We start from the raw sequence: 20,549 nt of genomic DNA on the forward strand, positions 1-20,549 counted from the left end.
GTAGGCAAATAGGTCTAGTTTGGCCAGCACAGAGGAGTTGGGCTGAAGGGCCTGTTTCGGTATTGTATGACTTTATAAAAATCTATACTTAAGTCATCCAAGCATCTGGAATTATGTTCCAAAATTTAAACTTCATGTTTGTGCATTTAAGGACACCATTAAATTAAACATCCACACTCTTGTACACTTTAAATAGATTCCATATTTGTTGCAGACTAAAAATATAACATTTGAAAAACTGCTAACATATGGCAGTGCCATTAGCTTTTGAATTTGTTTTCCTAACTGAGACAAAAAATTATGTTCTTCAATATGTTTTATAGATGACTTCAACAACTTTACAACCTGTTTTTCCAATTCCCTCATCTTCAGTCAGTATCTGGTGACATTTGCAACAACCCCTTGGGAGCAACCAATTGTAAATGGCTAATGGAGAAATTTAGCTGAACATACAGTGCACAGACTTAAAAGCAATTATTCCTGCAAAATGATCCTTTTCTGAGTAGTACTGAGATCAAAATAACAGCTTTCCTCAAGCCTGGCCTTTCTGATTTCTGTTTCTAAATTATTTCTGTATTTTCCTCAGCTAACTACCCAAAATATGAATATTAATTGGATGTGTGCAGGGATCCATTGAAAAAGAACAGGCCCTTCAGCTCATCTTGTCCATGCTGACCAAACTGGCATTCTGGGCTAGTCTTCAGGGCGGTACTGTTAGCAGTCGACCTGGGTTCGAACGGTGGCACTGTCTGTAAGGAGTTTGTACATTCTCCCTATGCCTGTGTGGGTTTCCGCTGGGTGCGCCAGTTTCCTCCCACCCTCCAAAACACATGGGGTTGTATTTCAATTTGGGTGCAATTGGGTGGCATGGGTTTAAATGGGCCAAAATTGGTTTCTACCATGCTGTCAATTAAAAATATAGACCTACAGCACAGTACCAGGCCCTTTCAACCCACGAGACCTTACCGCTCAATTTCACCCAATTGACATACAGCCCCTGGTACATTTCGAATGGTGGGAAGAATCTGGAGCCCCCAAGGAAAACCCATGCCAACACGGGGAGAACATACAAACTCCTTACAGGCAGAATGGGATTCAAACCCCGGTGTCAATCACTGGCGCTGTGACAGCGTTGTGCTAACCGCTACACTAACTGTGCTGCCCTGTGATAAAAGAACATTTTTTTAAAATTAAATTCATTTGCCTGCATTTGGCTATGTTAAACTTCAAAGAGCAGACAGTCTGATGCAGAGAGAGAGAGAGAGAGAGAAAGAAACTAACCTTCAAATGTCACTTTTGTTCAATTATTGAGTCTTCTTTGCAATTGGGACATCGCTGGCAAAGACAGCAGTAATGGCCCATCCCTACCTGTGCCTGAATGTCATCTAGATCTTGCTAGGAGCATGGACAGATGGGCTCCTTAATTTGCTGAGGAGTTGTCAAAGGAATTAAATAGTGTGCAACAATCAGTGAACGCCTCCACAATCTCACCACATGAATGGATGAAGCATTTTTGCATGGTTTGGTCTAAGACATTGCCCTGAGAAACTTCTGCAGTGATGGACGAACAATGTCTAATGAAAACAATCTTCTTCCTTTGTGCAAGGTATGACTCAAACCAGAACCGGGAAACCTGTTTTACACTCCAGTCAATGGTCATGTCTTCATGCAGAAAACTGGATACTATGACCACTGGTGTTTACTCTCCACTCACTTGAGCAAGTACATCAACTTCATGGAGGACTCTTCACAGGCAGAGCACAAAGAAGTGTTTCAATACTCAGCATCAATGCTCAGATCTTTGAACACGTTGCTGGGGAAAAGTCCCCAGCAGTTTGTCTCAAAATCCTGTGCATCAATACACATAGCCTGGAGATTACCCCAGATCAGATTCCAGTCAATGTGGACGACTTCTATTAATAGGGTCCTAGCCTGTAGGCAGCATAGCTGGCCACACAGAGGGGGCCACCTTGCAACTTACAGTGACAACCAGTGCAAACAGCTGAAACAAGTTTAACAACATGATGCTGGTCTGAGTGGCTTGATAATCTGCTTCACTGTGAGCGGTTATGCAAGCAATTGCATTATTCCATTGTGCAAACTGTACTAACCAACTTTCTTTTTCACTGGAAATCTGGCAGCATTTATGGTCATCTTTCAAATCAAAAATTCTCTTTCCAGGATTGAGAGGTTTGCTTGGGCAATTGTTTACCCTCTAATCCTTAGCCTTCCACAGCATCCACCAATCCCTGACACTGCTCAGGCTTGATATAAACCTGGGAACCCCACCCCTTCCCAGACCCCAGTCCTCACATTCCGAGACCTAGCTCGTGCCCAAATATCCGAACCCTACCACTTGCCAGCTGGATCACTCCTCACCCAACGGTTATCACTCTGTGCCCAAACCCTGAACATTAAACCCCCAACCGTCCAGAGCCCTACCCTTCTCCAGCTCTAACACACCTCCCCACCTTCTCCAAACCCTGCCTTCGCGACCTAACCCGGCTTAAGCCCTGTCTCACCACAGCCATCCAGGTCTAACTCTACAACCCCCAACCCTCCTCCAAGTCATCCAAAGTCTCACCCTCCTAAGCTAGAGGACCCATACCTGTGGAAATGCCAAAACCTGTGGACTGCGAAATGCCCTGGTTGCACCCGGAGATCCCTGCACTCCCACTTCACCTGGCAAAACCAGGACCATCCACCTAGCCTCCGCAAAGACAAGAGGAAATGACTCATCGTACCCAGCAGGAAGTCCATGTGCCCTCAGAGCACGTGGAAATCTTGCTCCTCAGGCACATCCCTCCAGCAATCCAACCCTCCCCCCCCCCAATAATCACCACCCTCCACACTGCAGTCAAATGCTGGAGGAGTCTAAGGGGGGGGGACTTGATGACGGTTTATAAAATCACGAAGGACAATATGAAGGTGAATAGACATAATCTTTTTCCCCACAGCAGGCAAATCTAAAACTAAAGGGCACAGATTTAAGCTGAGAGGGGAAAGATTTAAAAGGGTCGCGAGGGCACCTTCTTTACACAGATAGTGGTGGGTACATGGAGCAAGGTAGAAGTGAGGACTATTGTAATGTTCATTTAGACATGTATACGAATAGGTTAGCGATATGGGCTGAATGGAGGCTAATTGGACATGCTTGGTTGGTGTGAACAAGTTGGCCGAAGGGCCCCTTCCTGTAGAACTCTGATTCATATCCTGGAAAAGTTCACAAGTGAATTATTCCTGTGTACACTGTGCATGCACAAGATCAAATCAGCTCTCATTCTTGCTTCTCAACTGACAAAAGCAGCCATAAGGGCTGTCCAAATCATGCAAAGGTAAAACTGAAATTAGCGGATAGACGAAAGACCATTATAATGGTTCAAATGGAAGAAGCAGCGAGGTGAATGGTCAGTCTCAATTTCCAGTCAATGACCCATCCTCCAGACAGTATATTTAATGGCCTCACAGTTTGGCGGGCAGCAACCTCCTTTGAAGAAGACCGCAGAGCCCACCTCACTGACAAAAGGCAAAGGAGGAAAAACCCAACACCCAACCCCAACCCACCAATTTTCCCCTGCAGCCGCTGCAACCGTGTCTGCCTGTCCCGCATCGGGCTTGTCAGCCACAAACGAGCCTGCAGATAACGTGGACTTTTACCCCCTCCATAAATCTTCGTCCGCGAAGCCAAGCCAAAGAAAAGAATATATATACCTAGTGTCGCCGAGAATGTTCTCCCAGAATCACAGTGTGGCTTTCGCGCAAACAGAGGAACTACTGACATGGTCTTTGCCCTCAGACAGCTCCAAGAAAAGTGCAGAGGACAAAACAAAGGACTCTACATCTCCTTTGTTGACCTCACCAAAGCCTTCGACACCGTGAACAGGAAAGGGCTTTGGCAAATACTAGAGTGCCTCGGATGCCCCCCAAAGTTCCTCAACATGGTTATCCAACTGCACGAAAACCAACAAGGTCGGGTCAGATACAGCAATGAGCTCTCTGAACCCTTCTCCATTAACAATGGCGAGAAGCAAGGCTGCGTCCTCGCACCAACCCTCTTTTCAATCTTCTTCAGCATGATGCTGAAACAAGCCATGAAAGACCTCAACAATGAAGATGCTGTTTACATCCGGTATCGCACGGATGGCAGTCTCTTCAATTTGAGCCGCCTGCAAGCTCACACCAAGACACAAGAGCAACTTGTCCGTGAATTACTTTTTGCAGACAATGCCGCTTTAGTTGCCCATTCAGAGCCAGCTCTTCAGCGCTTAACGTCCTGTTTTGCGGAAACTACCAAAATGTTTGGCCTGGAAGTCAGCCTGAAGAAAACTGAGGTCCTCCATCAGCCAGCTCCCCACCATGACTACCAGCCTCCCCACATCTCCATCGGGCACACAAAACTCAAACCAGTCAACCAGTTTACCTATCTCGGCTACACCATTTCATCGGATGCAAGGATCGACAACGAGATAGACAACAGACTCGCCAAGGCAAAAGCGCCTTTGGAAGACTACACAAAAGAGTCAGGAAAAACAACCAACTGAAAAACCTCACAAAGATTAGCGTATACAGAGCCGTTGTCATACCCACACTCCTGTTCGGCTCCGAATCATGGGTCCTCTACCGGCATACACCTTTAACAATGCAATCAATCTTGACCTATCCCTTTGTGCATAACCCAAGGTCATAATTAAATGTCACTGAGAGTACATATAGAGGCTGATATATTTTCCAGGGCACTCAAACTATCTGGCAAAATAATTGTGGTAAGAAGAATCTTACATGCTGTGCTGTGTCTGTTCTCATTATAGAAAGAAATATAAATGAACTCAACAAATGTTTCACCGATGCTGTTTTATAGTGGATATACTCTTGTTTTTTTATTTCGCTGTAAATTGGTGTGACTTTTCTTTAAGCCCGTGGGAAGCAAGTTGACTTATTTGTGCCTCTACATGCCATTACCAGGGTCAGTCCAAATGTGACCATGACTGAAACAATAGCCCCAATCATTAAAAAAAACTTATGCAAATCTACGCTTCACCGCACTTTGCTCATAGACACCATGAAAAATGTTCAATGTGAACAATGTAAAGCTAATTAAAACCAAACACTCACATCCAGGGAGGATAAATCCAACAAATCGGCCTCGCAGACAGTGCAGCCAGTTTCTGAAGTCCAAGCATCAGGAACATAGTTACCCATGTAGTTCAGCAAGTGCTAGGTAGAGCAAAGACAATGAAATACGCACATCATATACTGTGCAAAACAAAAAGGCAAGAATAAACTTTGGGCTCTTTGATAAAAGTCAATTAAAACTCTGGTACTCAGTTTTATAAATTCACTGAATTTTACAATGGGAGCCAATCAAATCCCATTAAATCCCATTTTTGACTATCTGATTGGTCCCCGGGCAAAATCATGCATTTTCTTTCCACATCACAGTATTTACTTTCAGTAGTGACTGAACCATATTTTAGTTTATTAACATCTGCTAAGTTGGTCTTAGTGGAAAAGTCAATGAGCTGGAGAACCAGTTTCTGGTTGCTCCCGGCCATTTTTGGCTATCACACTGGCCCCTCATCTCCAGTGCTGTTGACCAACCTGTTGATTAACACTACCTGGTCACACACTGGGAATCTAACGTGGCTGAGGGCACTCACAGCTATCGCCAATTATGGAGCAAGCCAACATTTCTTCAAGATAAAAATGCAGTAGAGAAAACAAAGTTATTGAAACATAAAAACACAATACTGGAGAACCCCAGCAGTAGGTCAAACAATGTACTTTATATAGCAAAGATAAAGATACATAATCAACATTTCACTAGGAGGCAACACTTGTGTATCTGCAGGAGTCATCGACCTTATCCACTGCTCCTATTGTGGCCTTCTCTACATCGGAGAGACTGGTAGAGTACTCTGCTGAGCACCTTTGCTCTGTCCGCATCAGTGACAGGGATATCTCAGTGGCCAACCATTTCAATTCTGCACCCCACTCCCACCCTGATGTGTCTGTCCATGGTCTCATGTACTGTCAAACCCAAATGTAAATTGGAAGAACAACGTCCAAGTTTTCATCTAGGCATTTTGCAAGCTGATGGCATTAACACTCCTCTGGTTTACGCTCGCCCACTTTCCATTCTCCCTCTCTTCCCCATCCCTCTGTTTTCTTTCCTTCAGTTCTCCATTCCCTTCCCTCTCCATTCATAGAGCCATCCCCCCTCCTCTTGTTTGCTGGTGTGCCCTTTCTCCCTTATCCACCTATTACCACCTGAGTGCCTGTGCTCCTCTTCCTGCCCATCCACCCCCACTATTTTGTTCAGGTGTCTGCCCACATTTTGTTCATACCTTGATGAAGGGCTGAGGACCAGAACTTTGCTTATGCATCTTTAACTTTGCTATATGAAGTACACAGTTAGACCTGCTGAGGTTCACCGCCATTGTGTCTTTACCTCAGTCAGGATGTCTGCAGACTTTTGTGTTTTACTTATTGAAACATAAACAATTTTCATCATTACTGAGTTAATCAAGAAAGTCCGCAGACACTGTGATTGTAGGTTAATACACAAAAACTCAGCAGGTCACAAAGCATTTATCGGAAGCAAAGATATATAACCAAGGTTTCAGGGCTGAGCCCTTCGTCAAGGTACGAGTAAAATGCGGGGAGACACCCACGTAAAAAGGTGGAGGGAGGAGGGAAAAGGGAGAGGGAAGTGCACAGGCCAAAAGGTAAGAGGCCAGGGATGGATATGGATGAGAGGGCAGAAGAGAAAAAAGCTGACAGTTGATATCTATCACTAGGCCCAAAATGTTGGTTATATACCTTTCCTTCCTATGGATGTTGTGTGATCTGCTGAGCTTCTCCAGGATTTATATGTTCATAATTACAGAGATATAATTTTTTTAAAATGGGGTTGAGACTTGTAGAAGCAAGAACATCGCTCACAACTTTAAATTTCTGCGATAGGAGAATCATCACTACACACAAAAACTCGAAAATATCAAATGAGCAGAGAGAATTTTACAAGTCACTGACACAAAATATGTACCTTGCTTGCTACAAATGCTGCCGTTATTTTTCAGGCCGTTTTGCAGAGGTCAGAACAATCCCTTGCAAATTCACAGCCCAGGTGAATAAGCAGGGAAAAGCTCAAAATAAATCTGAAAATAAGCACGCATTCCTGCAAATTGTACAAAAAAAATGCCCATTATGCAGCAGAATGGGTCTCAGCCCAGTACTTCTGGCCAGTTAAACAGGACACAAATAATTCATCCAAAAGGCTATCACGAACAATTGAGACAGGTTCTCAAAATGACAACATTCAAGTTTGCAACTCCCCAAGGTCTAACACTCCCAATAGGTGAGCTCATGTGGAAAAATGAGAGGACAGTAAGTTGCTCAGTTTCTGTTGAATCTGAGTACCACTGGTGAAATGTTGGACACATGGCCATCCTTTCCTGCAGGCCAATGAAGCAGCTAGCATAAACTCTGCAGGAGTAAACAGCATGTGGGTTAATCACTCCAATGAGTATACTTAACATACTTTGGTTTGTCTATTGCCATGGATTAGCACAGGCAATGTGTCAAATAATATGTTCCTGGTTCTGACCCTGGTTGGCTCAAACTGCAACTCTACTTCATCTGCAAAGGAAGAAGATGAAAAAAAAATTTGCAAAATTAACTCCAGCTTTTATTCACAAGATACACATCATCTCTTTATATGCAAGTGGGCTGCAGTAGAGCGATGGTCAAATGCTTGTAAATGGGATGGGGGGGGGGGGGGAAAGAAGTTGAGAGAAGGAGCTTTGGAATGGGAACAGAACAGGACAGAACAGATGGAAGAAGTGGCATGGGATTGGAGGGGTGGGGGTTACCTGAAATTGGAAATGCCTTTGGATTTTAAGATAAGCTTCTTCAAGCTTACATTTGGCTTCACTTTGACTACGGACAAGGATAGGAATATTCAGGACTGTGTGGCGACTGGGAAAGGAATCAAAATAGATGGCAACTGAGAGCTCCAGCTTGCCCTTGATAACAATAACAAACCTAGTTTTGACAGCATCACATAATTTGCAATGGTCAAGAATTATTTCTGGTTTACAAATTCATTACTTACTATTTGGATTCCCATTTTTTTAAGGCAGCAAGAAACTTCACAATGCGAACTACAGTTTTTCAGTTAACCCCTCAGAGGCCCTTTGCTGATAATGCTTTGAACTACACCACTACACAAGTCGATTCATTGCTTAAGCAACATCTGATTTCACATTTGCTGCAACAGCTTCACTGCTGCTGACCGAGCAATCTTCTAAATATTACAGGAAGAATACCTTGAAACAGTCTTTACAGAGCAGCTAAGACTCTAGGCCAGGCAGATTTGAAAACTTATGGATAAAATACCAAATGAGCAGAGAAAATTTTACAAGTCACTGAAACATAATATGTTGCAGTCAAACTGTGATTCACCTAAAGGCATTCTTTAAAACTGATGAGCAGATTGTCTCGCCATTATGATTGTCCATTTTTACAAATAGCTTACCAAAACATTAATAATTTTAAAATTCAATTTGCAAAAATGTGATTCCATAATGTCCAGGTTTCTCCCAAGATCCTTCCCATTAAAACAAAATGCCAAGGCAGACAGCTATTAACAGGTGTGTGCAAATTAATCTGAACTGAGTGCAATAGAGATGATAGCTACCAACCAACTCTGAAAACACTATGAGACAAGTTTCCTGACCTGCAGGAGAGTGAGAGAGAGGTTATACCTTTTATTCACCAAGAGACACTGTTATAATTAGTTGGGAGAAGAAAATGAGCCCAGATTTAGGAGAACCAACTCTGGAGAAATTTGCACAGACCTGCATAAAATTACAAATTCAATAATACTTACACCATTAAAAAAGGAAAAATGCCTGTTTCATCAAAACTATGCCCACTTTCAAGTTACTCTTCCCAATCATTTAAATAGCCAAAATATGCATCTTGGGTTAATGGAGATTGGTAAATGTCGGATAAGCGAGTTTTACAGTTGCATGTTGTGTGAATGAAGAACTAATAGCGAGGCGCGCCAATTTTAAACTTCCATATTTTTTTTACCCATTTATTTTCTGTGGATTTTTTTTTTGCTCGTTGCTTGAGGTTGCTGGTTACTTGAATTCCAGAAAAAAGGGTTTTTACTGTAATTTGAATGTAATTGTCTGTCCTTTCAATAGTAGCAGCTCCACACTGATACTGCAGGCAGAAGGTCAGAGCTTACCTACAGCTCCATTCAGGTTTTGGAAAATTTTGCTTTTGTGATCCAAAGTTATATTGAGTGAAAGCTAGAAGATCAGAGAAATAAAAATTAATCCAGGAACAATATCATGCTCCACAACAACCCTGGCAAATTATTGCGATTGCCTTTGGTAGCATTGAATTACAGAATTATTAATATTTAGTTAAGAGTTTTGCAAACTCAAGATCTTGTTTCTCTACTCACTCGTTTTGCAGGATCCAAATAAACCTTGGTATAGAAAAGTTGGTCATCGTCATTATCTTGCAATCTCCATTTCTCCACAATGCTATTAATGGAAGAAGCGTACCCAATAATCCCTGAAAAAGACACAAGGATTGGAGCACAACATACATCACAGTCACAAAATCAAAAGGGTCCTGTAACAATTTAAAACTGGGAGCCAAGCACTTTATTGCAGTGAAGGATGTCTTTCAAGAGATAGCAGGTCATGAAAGCAGCCATAATCAAGGACCCTCACCACCCTCTTCTCACTGCTATCACCCGGAAGTAGGCACATGAGCTTGAAGACAAATACCCAAAGATACAAAAACAGCTTCTTCCCCCTCCGCCATCAGATTTGCAAACAGACAATGACCTACAGATACTGCCTCACGTTCTTCTCTTCTTTTGCACTATTTTCAGAAATATATAGCGATTTTTGCATCTGCAGGTGCACAATACCTGCTGCCTCAAAACAACAAATTTGTGACACAGGATCCTGACAATAAACTTGACTCTCATTCTGTAAATGCTGGAGGAACTCAGCTGGTGTGTCTGGACGAGGAGTGGCCTCCCTGTTGGTGGTCACATGACCTCCCCGTTTGAAACTTAATCGGAAGTCACATCACCTATCAGTATGTGGTGTGCTTTTTGTTTCATTCAAAGTTACAAGCTCTAGATAAAAGTTACGGTTTGCAGGTCGAGCATCAGTTAGGATTGGGCTCCGGCCACTCGTCAGTGCACACCTTGCCACTGACTAGTTCAAATCACCTAGCATTCTTAGTGGCTAGAGCCCTGTACTTAGCACCAGCACAGAGGGCATTCACTCTCTCTGCTTTGTGGTGATAACCCCAGACACTGCTCCATGCCAGGTCACTACTGTAGATGTCGCTTGGAAGGGTTGCGGGTAAAGTACACACTGCACTGAAACAGAGCTGTGGTACAGATCAATACTGGTAGTAGAGCCGCCGGCGCTCTCAACTGATCGGGGTCTGAGAGCACGTGCATACCCCTGCAGGTACAATGGTACCACATCCACCTCTCAACTGATCAGGGTTCTGAGAGCATGTGCATGCCCCTGCAGTTACAATGGTACCACATCCACCTCTCAACTGATCAGGGGTCTGAGAGCATGTGCATACCCCTGCAGGTACAGCGGTATCACATCCACCTCTCAACTAATCAGGGGTCTGAGAGCACGTGCGTACCCCTGCAGGTACAGTGGTACCACATCCACCTCTCAACTGATCAGGGGTCTGAGAGCACGTGCATACCCCTGCAGGTACAGTGGTACCACATCCACCTCTCAACTGATCAGGGGTCTGAGAGCATACACCCCTGGTGGTACAGTGGTATCAGATCCACCTCCTTTATTCAGGGGTCCAGGAGGGTGTGTATAAACCCTGCCTTTAGTGTGCAAATGTCTGCATCACCTGTGTGAATTAATAATCGTATACTGCTTAACATGCTTCAGTTTGTTCCCGTTATGTTGTTCCCACGCTCCTTTATTAAATTGAGTGCATATTTTCCAATGCTCTTTTATTAATTTATTCATGTGTGTTTTATTCCCACTACTATTTTCTCCATGCCCTTCTATTAATCGTTGTGTTAATAAAGTTATGTCTGATTGCAAACTTTGAGTCCAGACACGTCCCTCTGAGAACCCATCGAACCTGACACTTTACTCAACAAAATAGCTGGTCTCGCAGCATCCATAGGAAGTAAAGATATTTTACCGATGTTTCGTGCCTGAGCCCTTCTTCAAGGTCTCAGGCCTGAAAGATCAGTAAAATATCTTTACCTCCTAAGGACACTGCGAGACTGGCTGAGTTCCTCCAGCTTTTACTGCAATGATTGCATCTGCAGACTTCGATGTTTTACTTGATTCTCATTCTGATTGAATAGAATTGTCTTTAGCTTTGAGGGCAGTTGTGAGACGCTTTTGCTATTGTCTCAACAGCACCGAATGCTTAAAACCAATGCATTCGGTTAATTTCTGAGCTGGAATACACAGTGACAATGAGTAAATTCCCTCTGCCAGCCACAGAGATGGAAGTGACCAGCTTGACTTTACTTTTGTGATTTGTCTCCTGCTCAATGTGCATTATTTATCCATCCTCTTGTCACCGCAACTTGGTGTCAAATGTACGTTTTATCGAGATTCAACTGCAGCTCCAGTTTGTGGAGACTCTCTGTGTTTAATAAGACTTTAAAACATGCATTGCTCGATCTTCTGATCGTGAAACTGGATGGGGAACTTTCTACACTTCACACCCAATTGTAGCCAATGGTTTACTTAGCACCAGTCATGTTCTTGACACCATCAGCATGGCAACACTCAGCCCCACACCTTCCTGATACAAACAGCAACACTAATGCACAACTTAACAATCTTCGCGTTGAACTCCCAGCAAAATTCAAGAGTTGTGTCAATTTGGGCGTCAATGTGTAGTTGCATGCATCTCCTTACTTGAGTTTCAAGGCTGTGGATTATTGCTGGGCCTCTCGCTTTTCTCTGCTAACTTTCACAGGGGCGAGCAGCACTGTTATGATTTATAACTCCTTGCATCAGGGTCATCTGCAGAATGGGATGGAAAGAACTTCCTTCCTCTTATTAGAGTGCACCTTTCTCAGCCCTCTGCCACTTGACTCCTCTCTTCTTACCCCACCCCCACCACCACCTGTATTCACCTAATACCTGCTAGCTGGTGCTTGCTACGCCCACACCCTTTTATTCCGGCCTTGTTCTTGCCATTCTTGATGAAGGATATTTGGCCCTATTGATTATTAGAACACAGAACAGCACAGCAAAAGCCCTTCAGCCTTCAATGTTGTGCTGACCTATATATTCCTACTAAAAAATATTAAAAAAACATCTAAGCCTGTCTAAGAGTCTCTTAAATGCCCCTATTGTTTCAGCCGCCACCACCATCCCTGGAAAGATATTCCAGGTACCCACAACACTCTGTGTGAAAAAAAAACATACACCTGATGTCTCTCTTAAATTTTCTTCCCTTCACTTTGTAGAAATTTCCCTTAGTGTTTGCTATTCATGCTCTGGGGGAAGAAAAAAAAACACCTTATCTTTGCCTCCAAGAATCTTGTATTAAGTCTCCTCTCATCCTTCTATGGTCCAAAGAGAAAAGTGACAGCTCTGCTAAACCTTACCTCATAAAACTTTTTTTTTCTAATCCAGGCAACATCGTGGTAAATCTCCCCACACCCTCTCCACAGCTTCCACATCCCTCCTATAATGAGATGACCAGAACTGAGCACAATGCTCTAAAACCCTGTAATGGATCTGTTGATTTCTAAAAATGCTGCCTGACATGCTGAGCTCCTCCAGCCTCTTGTGTGTTACTCCAGGATTGTCTAGCATTATATTGCTGATGCCCCAACATGTTGAACAAGCTAAAAACAGAGCCCCTCATAAGAAAACAAGAAATAGGAGGAGGAGTTGGCCGTCTGGCCCGTCGAGCCTGCTCCATCATTTAATGAGATCACGGCTAATCTGATGATAGGTTCATCTCCACCTATCTGTTTCCCCCCCCCCCCCCCGCCCCAATATTCCTTAATTTCCCTACTATGTAAAAATCTATCCAACCTTACTGAAGAAGCCTCCTCTAGTTCAATGGGCAGTGAATTCCATGCATTAACCAGCCTCTGGGAAAAGTAGTTCCTCTTCATCTCCTTCCTACATGTACTACCCTGAATCTTGATGTTAAGTTCCCTTGTTCTATTCTTCCCCCAATAATGAAAAGAAGTTACCTACCTCTTTCCTATCAATGCCTGCCATAATTGTGTACTGCTTTAAGATCCCCTCTTAGTCTTCTAAATTCTAGTGTGTACAGTCCAAGACAACTCTGTATTTCTTCACAAGCTAACTCCCTTACTTCTGGAATCAAACTCGTCTGTACCACATCCAAAACCAGAACATCCTTTCTTAAGTAAGGAGACAAGAACTACACACAGTACTCCAGATGCAGCCTCACCAGTACCTTGTATAGATGCAGCATAACCTCCCTGCTCCTAAATTCAATCCTTCTAGCAATGAAGGCCAACATTCCGTTTGCCATCTTGATAGCTGGCTGCACCTGCAAACCAACCTTTTGTAATTCATGCTGTTGGGCACTAACAACATTTTAAATTATTTTGGGGACAGAAGGGCCTTTGTTAGCAATAACACAGGCACAGCAATGGAAAATTCACTAGACAATGGCAAATACAAAATAATAATTTTTATTAAACTATTAATAACATAACATTTCTAATCTCTAAACTTACTTAACACTAAGCTTAATGCTGCAAATTTGAGAGAGAGTGTGTGTGTGTGTGTGTGAGTGTGTGTGTGTCTGTGTGTGTGTGTGTGTGACTATGAGTGTGTGTGACTGTGTGTGTGAGTGTGACTATGAGTGTGTGTGTGTCTGTGTGACTATGAGTGTGTGTGACTGTGTGCGTGTGCGTGTGTGTGTATTTCAAAGCCCCACTCTAAATCTTTAAAAGTTCTACATAATGTTAGTCTTGCTTGAAGGTCTTAAATTCTCAGTTCAGACATAATTATAAACCACCTTTAAACATCTTATCTTCCAATTATGTTTTTCCGCACGAAGAACCTTTCCTCTTTTTCATTAGCCAATAATCTCATTTAAACCTATATTTTCTCATTAATAAACCTCCTTTGAAATAATATCCAACTGGCCCTTCCTTAACTTCTTCACCAAAGTGCTCTTTCTCTCCAACAACCTTCACTGTTTTTCCTATCACTTTTTCTCTGGATACTGAAAAATCCTTTTCCAACTGCTGTACTCTCACTACCAAGTTTAAAATCAGGATTCTGACTTGACAAATAAATATTGAAAGTGACTGTCGATCCACAGTTTATCTCCTTTATCTCACAATCCGTTCGCTTCTGCACCTGATAACTTATTTCTTGTTTCATCTCACAGCTGCTTCTTTCTGGCTTCTGGTGCTGAATCTCACAAGCTTTTAAATCACTTTGTTCAGTAATTTCTTCACTGGCAAGATTTTTAAACTTTAAACCAGTTTGTTCAACACTTTCGCTGGAAACAGTATCCCTTCCAGCTGCAACCTTAATTGGATACTTTATTGCAGAGATAACCTTATCTCCTGATAGAAAAGATTCAAATTCCTTCTTAATTTTTTTTTAACCTTATTTTGGCACCTCATGTTACCCTTTTGAAAAGGTATTTTAGGCACAAATTTCCCATTGTGATAATTATCTGCCAATGTAGCAGAATTTTGTCAGTTTTGAAAAATTACCATTGGCTTTAATTTAACCTCTGGATTTAACACATCATAACCAGCTGTAATTTCAAATGAATTTTTCAAAATCTCAATTTTTCTCTCAAATTCCCTTTGTTTCCTGGATTCCTCATCTCTAAGTTTTTATAACTCTACCTCAAACTGGCTCTGTCTTTTAGCTTCCTCTATCTCTCTCCCTCCAACTTCTGTCTCTCTCCCTCCAACTTCTGTTTCTCTCTTTTCATCCAATTTCCATTTCTCTCTCTCTCTCTAGCCTGTTTTTCTAACTCCATCTGTCTCAGTTGTAACTGCTGGTCAAGAGATCTACTCTTAATAAAACGTATTAACTCTTTCTCTTCAAAAATACCCTCTTTTATATAGTAGTCAGCCATAATTTTCTGAACCACTATTTTTTTCCATCGATATTTTTATTTCTCTAGCAATAGGCAACTCATCCTTTTTCATCTTTTCCAATCTGAAAAGTTTGGTGATTCAAAAAAATTCTTAATATCCATTTGGACAATGTCATGGCTCACACACAAGTTTTGTTTTCAACACACACTCATCTGTACTTTTTACAGAATCTGACCAAGTTGGAAAGTTTCACTTGCTCCATACTTAGTTTTGGGGCTCAAAAAATTCTCATCCACAAATTCTGCAGAATCTGACCAAGTTTTCACTGTCAAATCTACATAGATTGGTGTTGCCAAACATTTTTCAAAACCCATTCCTGTTGTTTTTCCACATACAATTAGCTTTTTAAATTAGCTTGGAAAAACAATTTACTAACACATCACAAAAATTCCAAAGGTTTATCTCAAAACTCAAAATGTTTTAGCTCCCAAACTCCAAATATTTCAAAATGCAAGGATGAGCCCCCAATTAGGATACAAACAAACAACCTTTTTAATTATGTTTGAGACTAAAGGGTTTTTTTGTTATTACTAATACAGGAATGACAATGGAAAATTCACCAGACAATGACAAAGTCAAAATAAGTTTTTTATTAAACTATTAATAGCAGCATTTCTTAATTAACCCTAAACTTAACCCCACTATGCGCATATGTAAAATGTAAATGTATGTGTGTGATAATTCAAAGTCCCACTCTGAAAAGTCAGTCTTTAAACGTTCATAATCATTTTAGTCTTGCTTGAAGGTCTTAAGTTCTCTGCTCAGAAATAACTACAAAGTGCTTTTAAACATTGCCTTCAGACCTTTTTACTCACAATGTGGTTTTCCACATGAAGAAGCTACCCTCTTCTCAAAGACAGCGAATGTGGCTATTTTTTTCCCCCCACAATGAATTCACAAACCCAGACAAGGGTTAAACAAATGTGGTTATCTTCTTCCATGAAGTCACAAATCAAACAAGGGTTAAATGAAGTGGCCAAATACAAAAATAGACCCAGTAGAATTGTGTCCTCTTTTCCCAAAGAGACAGCAAAGTGATCTTCATTAATTCAATAGTCACTGATTCTGTGTTTCCCTTCTTCCAGGAGTAACACTCAACAAACAGCCCAATTCTGGTTACTATAACCTTTCACAAGGTTTCAACCCCTGTATGTCACAGGGTTTTGACTTCTGTAAACTCCAAGCTGACCGGTTCAAAAACTGAAACAAAATATCTAAATACAGTAATATATTTCTCCAAGTCATGTGACAGTTACATCATCACTGAGGTGAGTCCCAATTCTAGGAAACCACATGACCATCAGTTTTATTTGTACCAAACTTCTGATCCTTTTTCAAAATCATTCCCTATCCATAACAATCTCTGTTCAAGAGGTTTAAGTGGCTTTGATTTAAAAAAAATAGCTTCCCTAGCAGTTCTTGACTAATTAAGACCCACTCGAAATCCATTAGCTCCATCCGTCCAAGACGCATCAACTCCGAGAATGAACGCTCTTCTCAGAAAATAATGGTTCTTTAGAAATGTGCTGCGACTTCGTGCGACCCTGTACCAACCCACAGCAACTTACTAAGAATACAGATACAATATTTGAACTCTATAATTTACTTTACCAAGACAATTTATAAAAGAAAGAGTTTAACATTAAAGGTTAACACAAATCCGTTAAAATGGTCAGGCACACCCAAGTCCTTCTGTATGGAATAGCATGCTGCAATTGCTTGCCATTTAAAAAATAATCTGATCTTCCATTACTTTTTCCAAAGTGGATAACCTCACATTTACCAACATTGCCCTCATCTGCCAGACCCTTGCCCACTCTCTTAATCCCTTTGCACAATTTGTTTTTCCACTCAATTTAGTGTCATCTTAGATACACAAACCTCTGTCCCATTTTCTAGATCATTAATGTATATTGTGAACAGTTGCAGGCCCAGCACTTACCCCTGTGGTACCCCGTTCACAACAGATTGCCAATCAAAAAAACATCCCTGAATCCCAACTCTCTGCTATCTGTTGGTTAACCAATCCTCTATTCATGATAATACATCACCCCCAACTCTATGCATCTTTATCTTGTATATCCTTATCTTTTTTGCAGCACTTATCGAACACCTTCTGAAAATCCAGGTAAGCAACGTCCATTTGCTCCCCTCTATCTAGCGCACTCATTACTTCCTCAAAGAACTTCAGCAACAAGACCTGCTTTTGCTGAATCCATGATGCACTTGACTGGGATCTATTTCACGCCAGATGCTATTTCTTCTTTAATGATAGCTTCAAGTGTTTTCCCAACATTACCACACAGTATAGGCCCTTCAGCCCATGACTTTATAAGATACCGCAGCAGAAATACACCATTCAGCCCATTGAGTGTGCCCCACCATTTAATCATGAGCTGATCCATTTTCCGATTCAGCCCGGACTTCTCCCCATAACCTTTGATGTCCTGTCGAGTGAAGAACCTAACAATCTCTGCCTTAAATGTACTCAATGACCTGGGGATCCACATCGACTGTAGCATCAAATTCTACAGATTTACCACCTTCTGGCTGAAGAAATTCCTCTGCACGTTGACCTATGTAAACCTACTCCACAACATTTTAATTTCACACCTCACACCCATAACCCTCTATTCTCACATCCATATGCCTATTTAAGAGTCTTTTGAATTTCCCTATTGTATCAGGCTCTCCACCAGCTCCCCAGCCCCCAACTCAACTGGAAATGATTTTCAGATACCCACCACTTTCTGTGTGGAACAAAAACCTTAATGGTACCTCAGATATCTTCCCTATACTTTCCTACACTCACCTCAAACAGATGTCCTCTGGTATTTGGTCTAAATGTATATAATTTTAAAAAATGTGAACAAAGAGAGGCAGATATTCTTATACTGACTGTGAGGCACATTGTAGTGATTAACGTTATTGTTGCAGACTCTTGACTGTCGAACTCTCTACCACATTTACAGCAGCAAATTGAAAACATCCCTCTCCAAGTCAGAATTCACGGCAACTGGCTTTCTGCATTCCAAATACCTGGTTTTTAAATCTACGATGAAACAATTTTCATCGGGGCTTGGTCACTTGAGGAAAAATACACTCTGTTACAAGTAATTAAAACAAGAAGGCGAGTGGTGGCTGTTAAATATAATGAGGCTCCATCGTACTGTAACCATGGGCCATGAGACTCAAACTGTAGCCTCTGGAGGAAAGCAAACTGCTTTACATCATCATGGCATTAGAAACATCTGAGAATAAAACCAGACGTCTTCAGAACTTTGCCAAAGGTCTGATCACTGACATGTGGCTGTGAAACATCATTCCAAGAACCTCGCGTAGAACCAGAGGCTCCAGTCAGCACACTTTAACCACTCTGCGCATTTCCTTCCTCATTAGTTAAGATTATAGGTCTCTTCCTCTCTCAGGTCTGGAGGCCCTTTTGCTGGACTTGTGTAGCACCATATAAATACAAAGCTCATTTTATATTGCTTTGGCCTGTCAGGATTCTGGAAATTATGGAGTTTTATTTAGCTGTCAAATCATCGCACCACAAGCTGGAATTGAAAGTCAGGGTGAACTCAGGGACCGTTAAAATCAGATCTGGGAAAAAATGTAGGAGACCAAGAATGATCAGCTTCCAAGATTCAAGTAAAAATGACCATGAAACTGGCGTACTGTGCAAAAGCCCAACTGATTTATTAACTGCTCTTTAGGGAAGATAGACTGCCACCTGGCCCCAATGCAACTCCAGACCCACAGCGACGTGGCTCGCTCTTAATTGCCCTATGACATCATCCAACAACACACTCCGTTGATTCAGAACACGTGCAAATAGTGTGCATGAAGTCAGGATAGTGCCTGCTAAAGGTGTGGGCAATAGGTGTCAGCCTTGCCAAAGAAGACAGGGTAAATAATTATGAAGTCATTATTATCTGGACTCATTTTGTATTCCTGGAAAGAAAATAAATCAGTTTTTCCAATGAGGAGAGGCAATTATGGAGGAGCAAAGGGATACAAGTCCCCATATGCAGAACCTCTTCATACCAAGACTGATACAAAAGAGGGAGGAGAAAACATTGAGGGGTAGAGTGCTTTGAAACACTCAGTGAATTTGCTTTTGAACTCTGGGCCACGAGCCCGAGCCAGGGTTGCGCATTCACCAGATCAGCACCAGAGATTAAAGAGTTATGAAATCCGTGAAATCTGATTGGTATTCCACCAAGCTTGCAAAGCTGAGGATTGATCTCATTTTAAATGAGTAAATGTAAATGACCAACCTAAGAAGATGCACAATGCTTCCAATAGTTGCCACTGTGATTTAGATTCCTGTAACAATTGTCTTTTTTGCTTTGGAAAAGACAGCAGGGCACAACAATTAAACAATAAATTTAGATTTGCTTCTGAAATTACTTGTGGGTGTGCGTTTGCCTGCCTTATCGTACCAAGGTATAACAGAATAAACTCCCAAAATTCAGACACAATGACAAGATTCCTACCAAATGAGATAATCTGTCAGCTATTGTACAGCTATTGGGCATACACACTAATCCACAGTTAATTATAAAATCCCAAAGTAATATGATGTCAGTAAGGGCGACAACATCTCCAGGATATTAAACCCATTATGCTGAGCTTTTACTATTAATTTTTACTCCATCTTGAAACCTTGGAATCAGTGTAATCCATATCATGCGAATAGGATTTATTTAAAGAAATAATAAGTATTTTTTTAAGGAGGAATTATTATTTAATATGACAAGCTTCGCCATTCAAAGGTTTCTCTTGAATCTAACAAGCCCTTTTCCTTTCAATGCAGTGGTACTCAATCTTTTTTCCCCACTCACGTGCTACTTTAAGTAATCCCTACGCCATTGGTGCTCTCTGATGGCTTAAGGTGGTATGTGAGTGGGAAGGGAAGGTTGAGAACCACTGTTCTTGACCCAATTGTTATTGAAATATTTTGCTTGAGAAAAATTGTCATTTGGCCCGTTTCCTTCGGAGTTATGAAACCGTGCACATAACGAGTCAGTGAGGTACGATTAAAACAGTGGTTTTCAAACTTTTTCTTTCCACCCAAGCAATTCCTTACTAATTGCTTGAGACCATCTCAAGCAATTCCTTACTAATCACAGAGCACCGATGGCATAGGGTATGTGAGTGGAAAGAAAAAGGTTGAGAACCACTGTTTTAATGTAATTAACACAAGTGCAAGAGAAACACAGTAGGTCCTACAGCATCTATAGAAGGTAACCAAAGTTTTGGGCCTGAGCCCTTAGTCAAGGTATGAGCAAAAAGCTGGCCAGTACCTGAATAAAAAGGTGGGTGAAGAAGAGAAGAGGATCATACCTTGATGAAGGACTCAGGCCCTTCCCGCTAC

The 20,549-nt window shown here is 41.7% G+C and overlaps 1 protein-coding gene across 4 annotated transcripts in view; it reads right to left on the reverse strand.

The window, feature by feature from the left end:
• Positions 1 to 20,549, reverse strand: part of plod2 (procollagen-lysine, 2-oxoglutarate 5-dioxygenase 2) — a 144,889-nt gene that overhangs the window by 43,628 nt on the left and 80,712 nt on the right. For all 4 annotated transcript variants that reach the window (XM_069897388.1, XM_069897387.1, XM_069897389.1 and 1 more), the window contains 4 exons: positions 9,479 to 9,591; positions 9,257 to 9,320; positions 7,541 to 7,638; positions 5,113 to 5,214 (listed from right to left, as the gene is read on the reverse strand). In XM_069897388.1, the coding sequence (XP_069753489.1) occupies positions 5,113 to 5,214; positions 7,541 to 7,638; positions 9,257 to 9,320; positions 9,479 to 9,591 (377 nt within the window). The remainder of the gene's footprint in view (positions 1 to 5,112; positions 5,215 to 7,540; positions 7,639 to 9,256; positions 9,321 to 9,478; positions 9,592 to 20,549) is intronic.

This window comes from Narcine bancroftii, chromosome 9, assembly GCF_036971445.1.
Source record: "Narcine bancroftii isolate sNarBan1 chromosome 9, sNarBan1.hap1, whole genome shotgun sequence".
Classification (NCBI taxonomy): Eukaryota; Metazoa; Chordata; class Chondrichthyes; order Torpediniformes; family Narcinidae; genus Narcine; species Narcine bancroftii.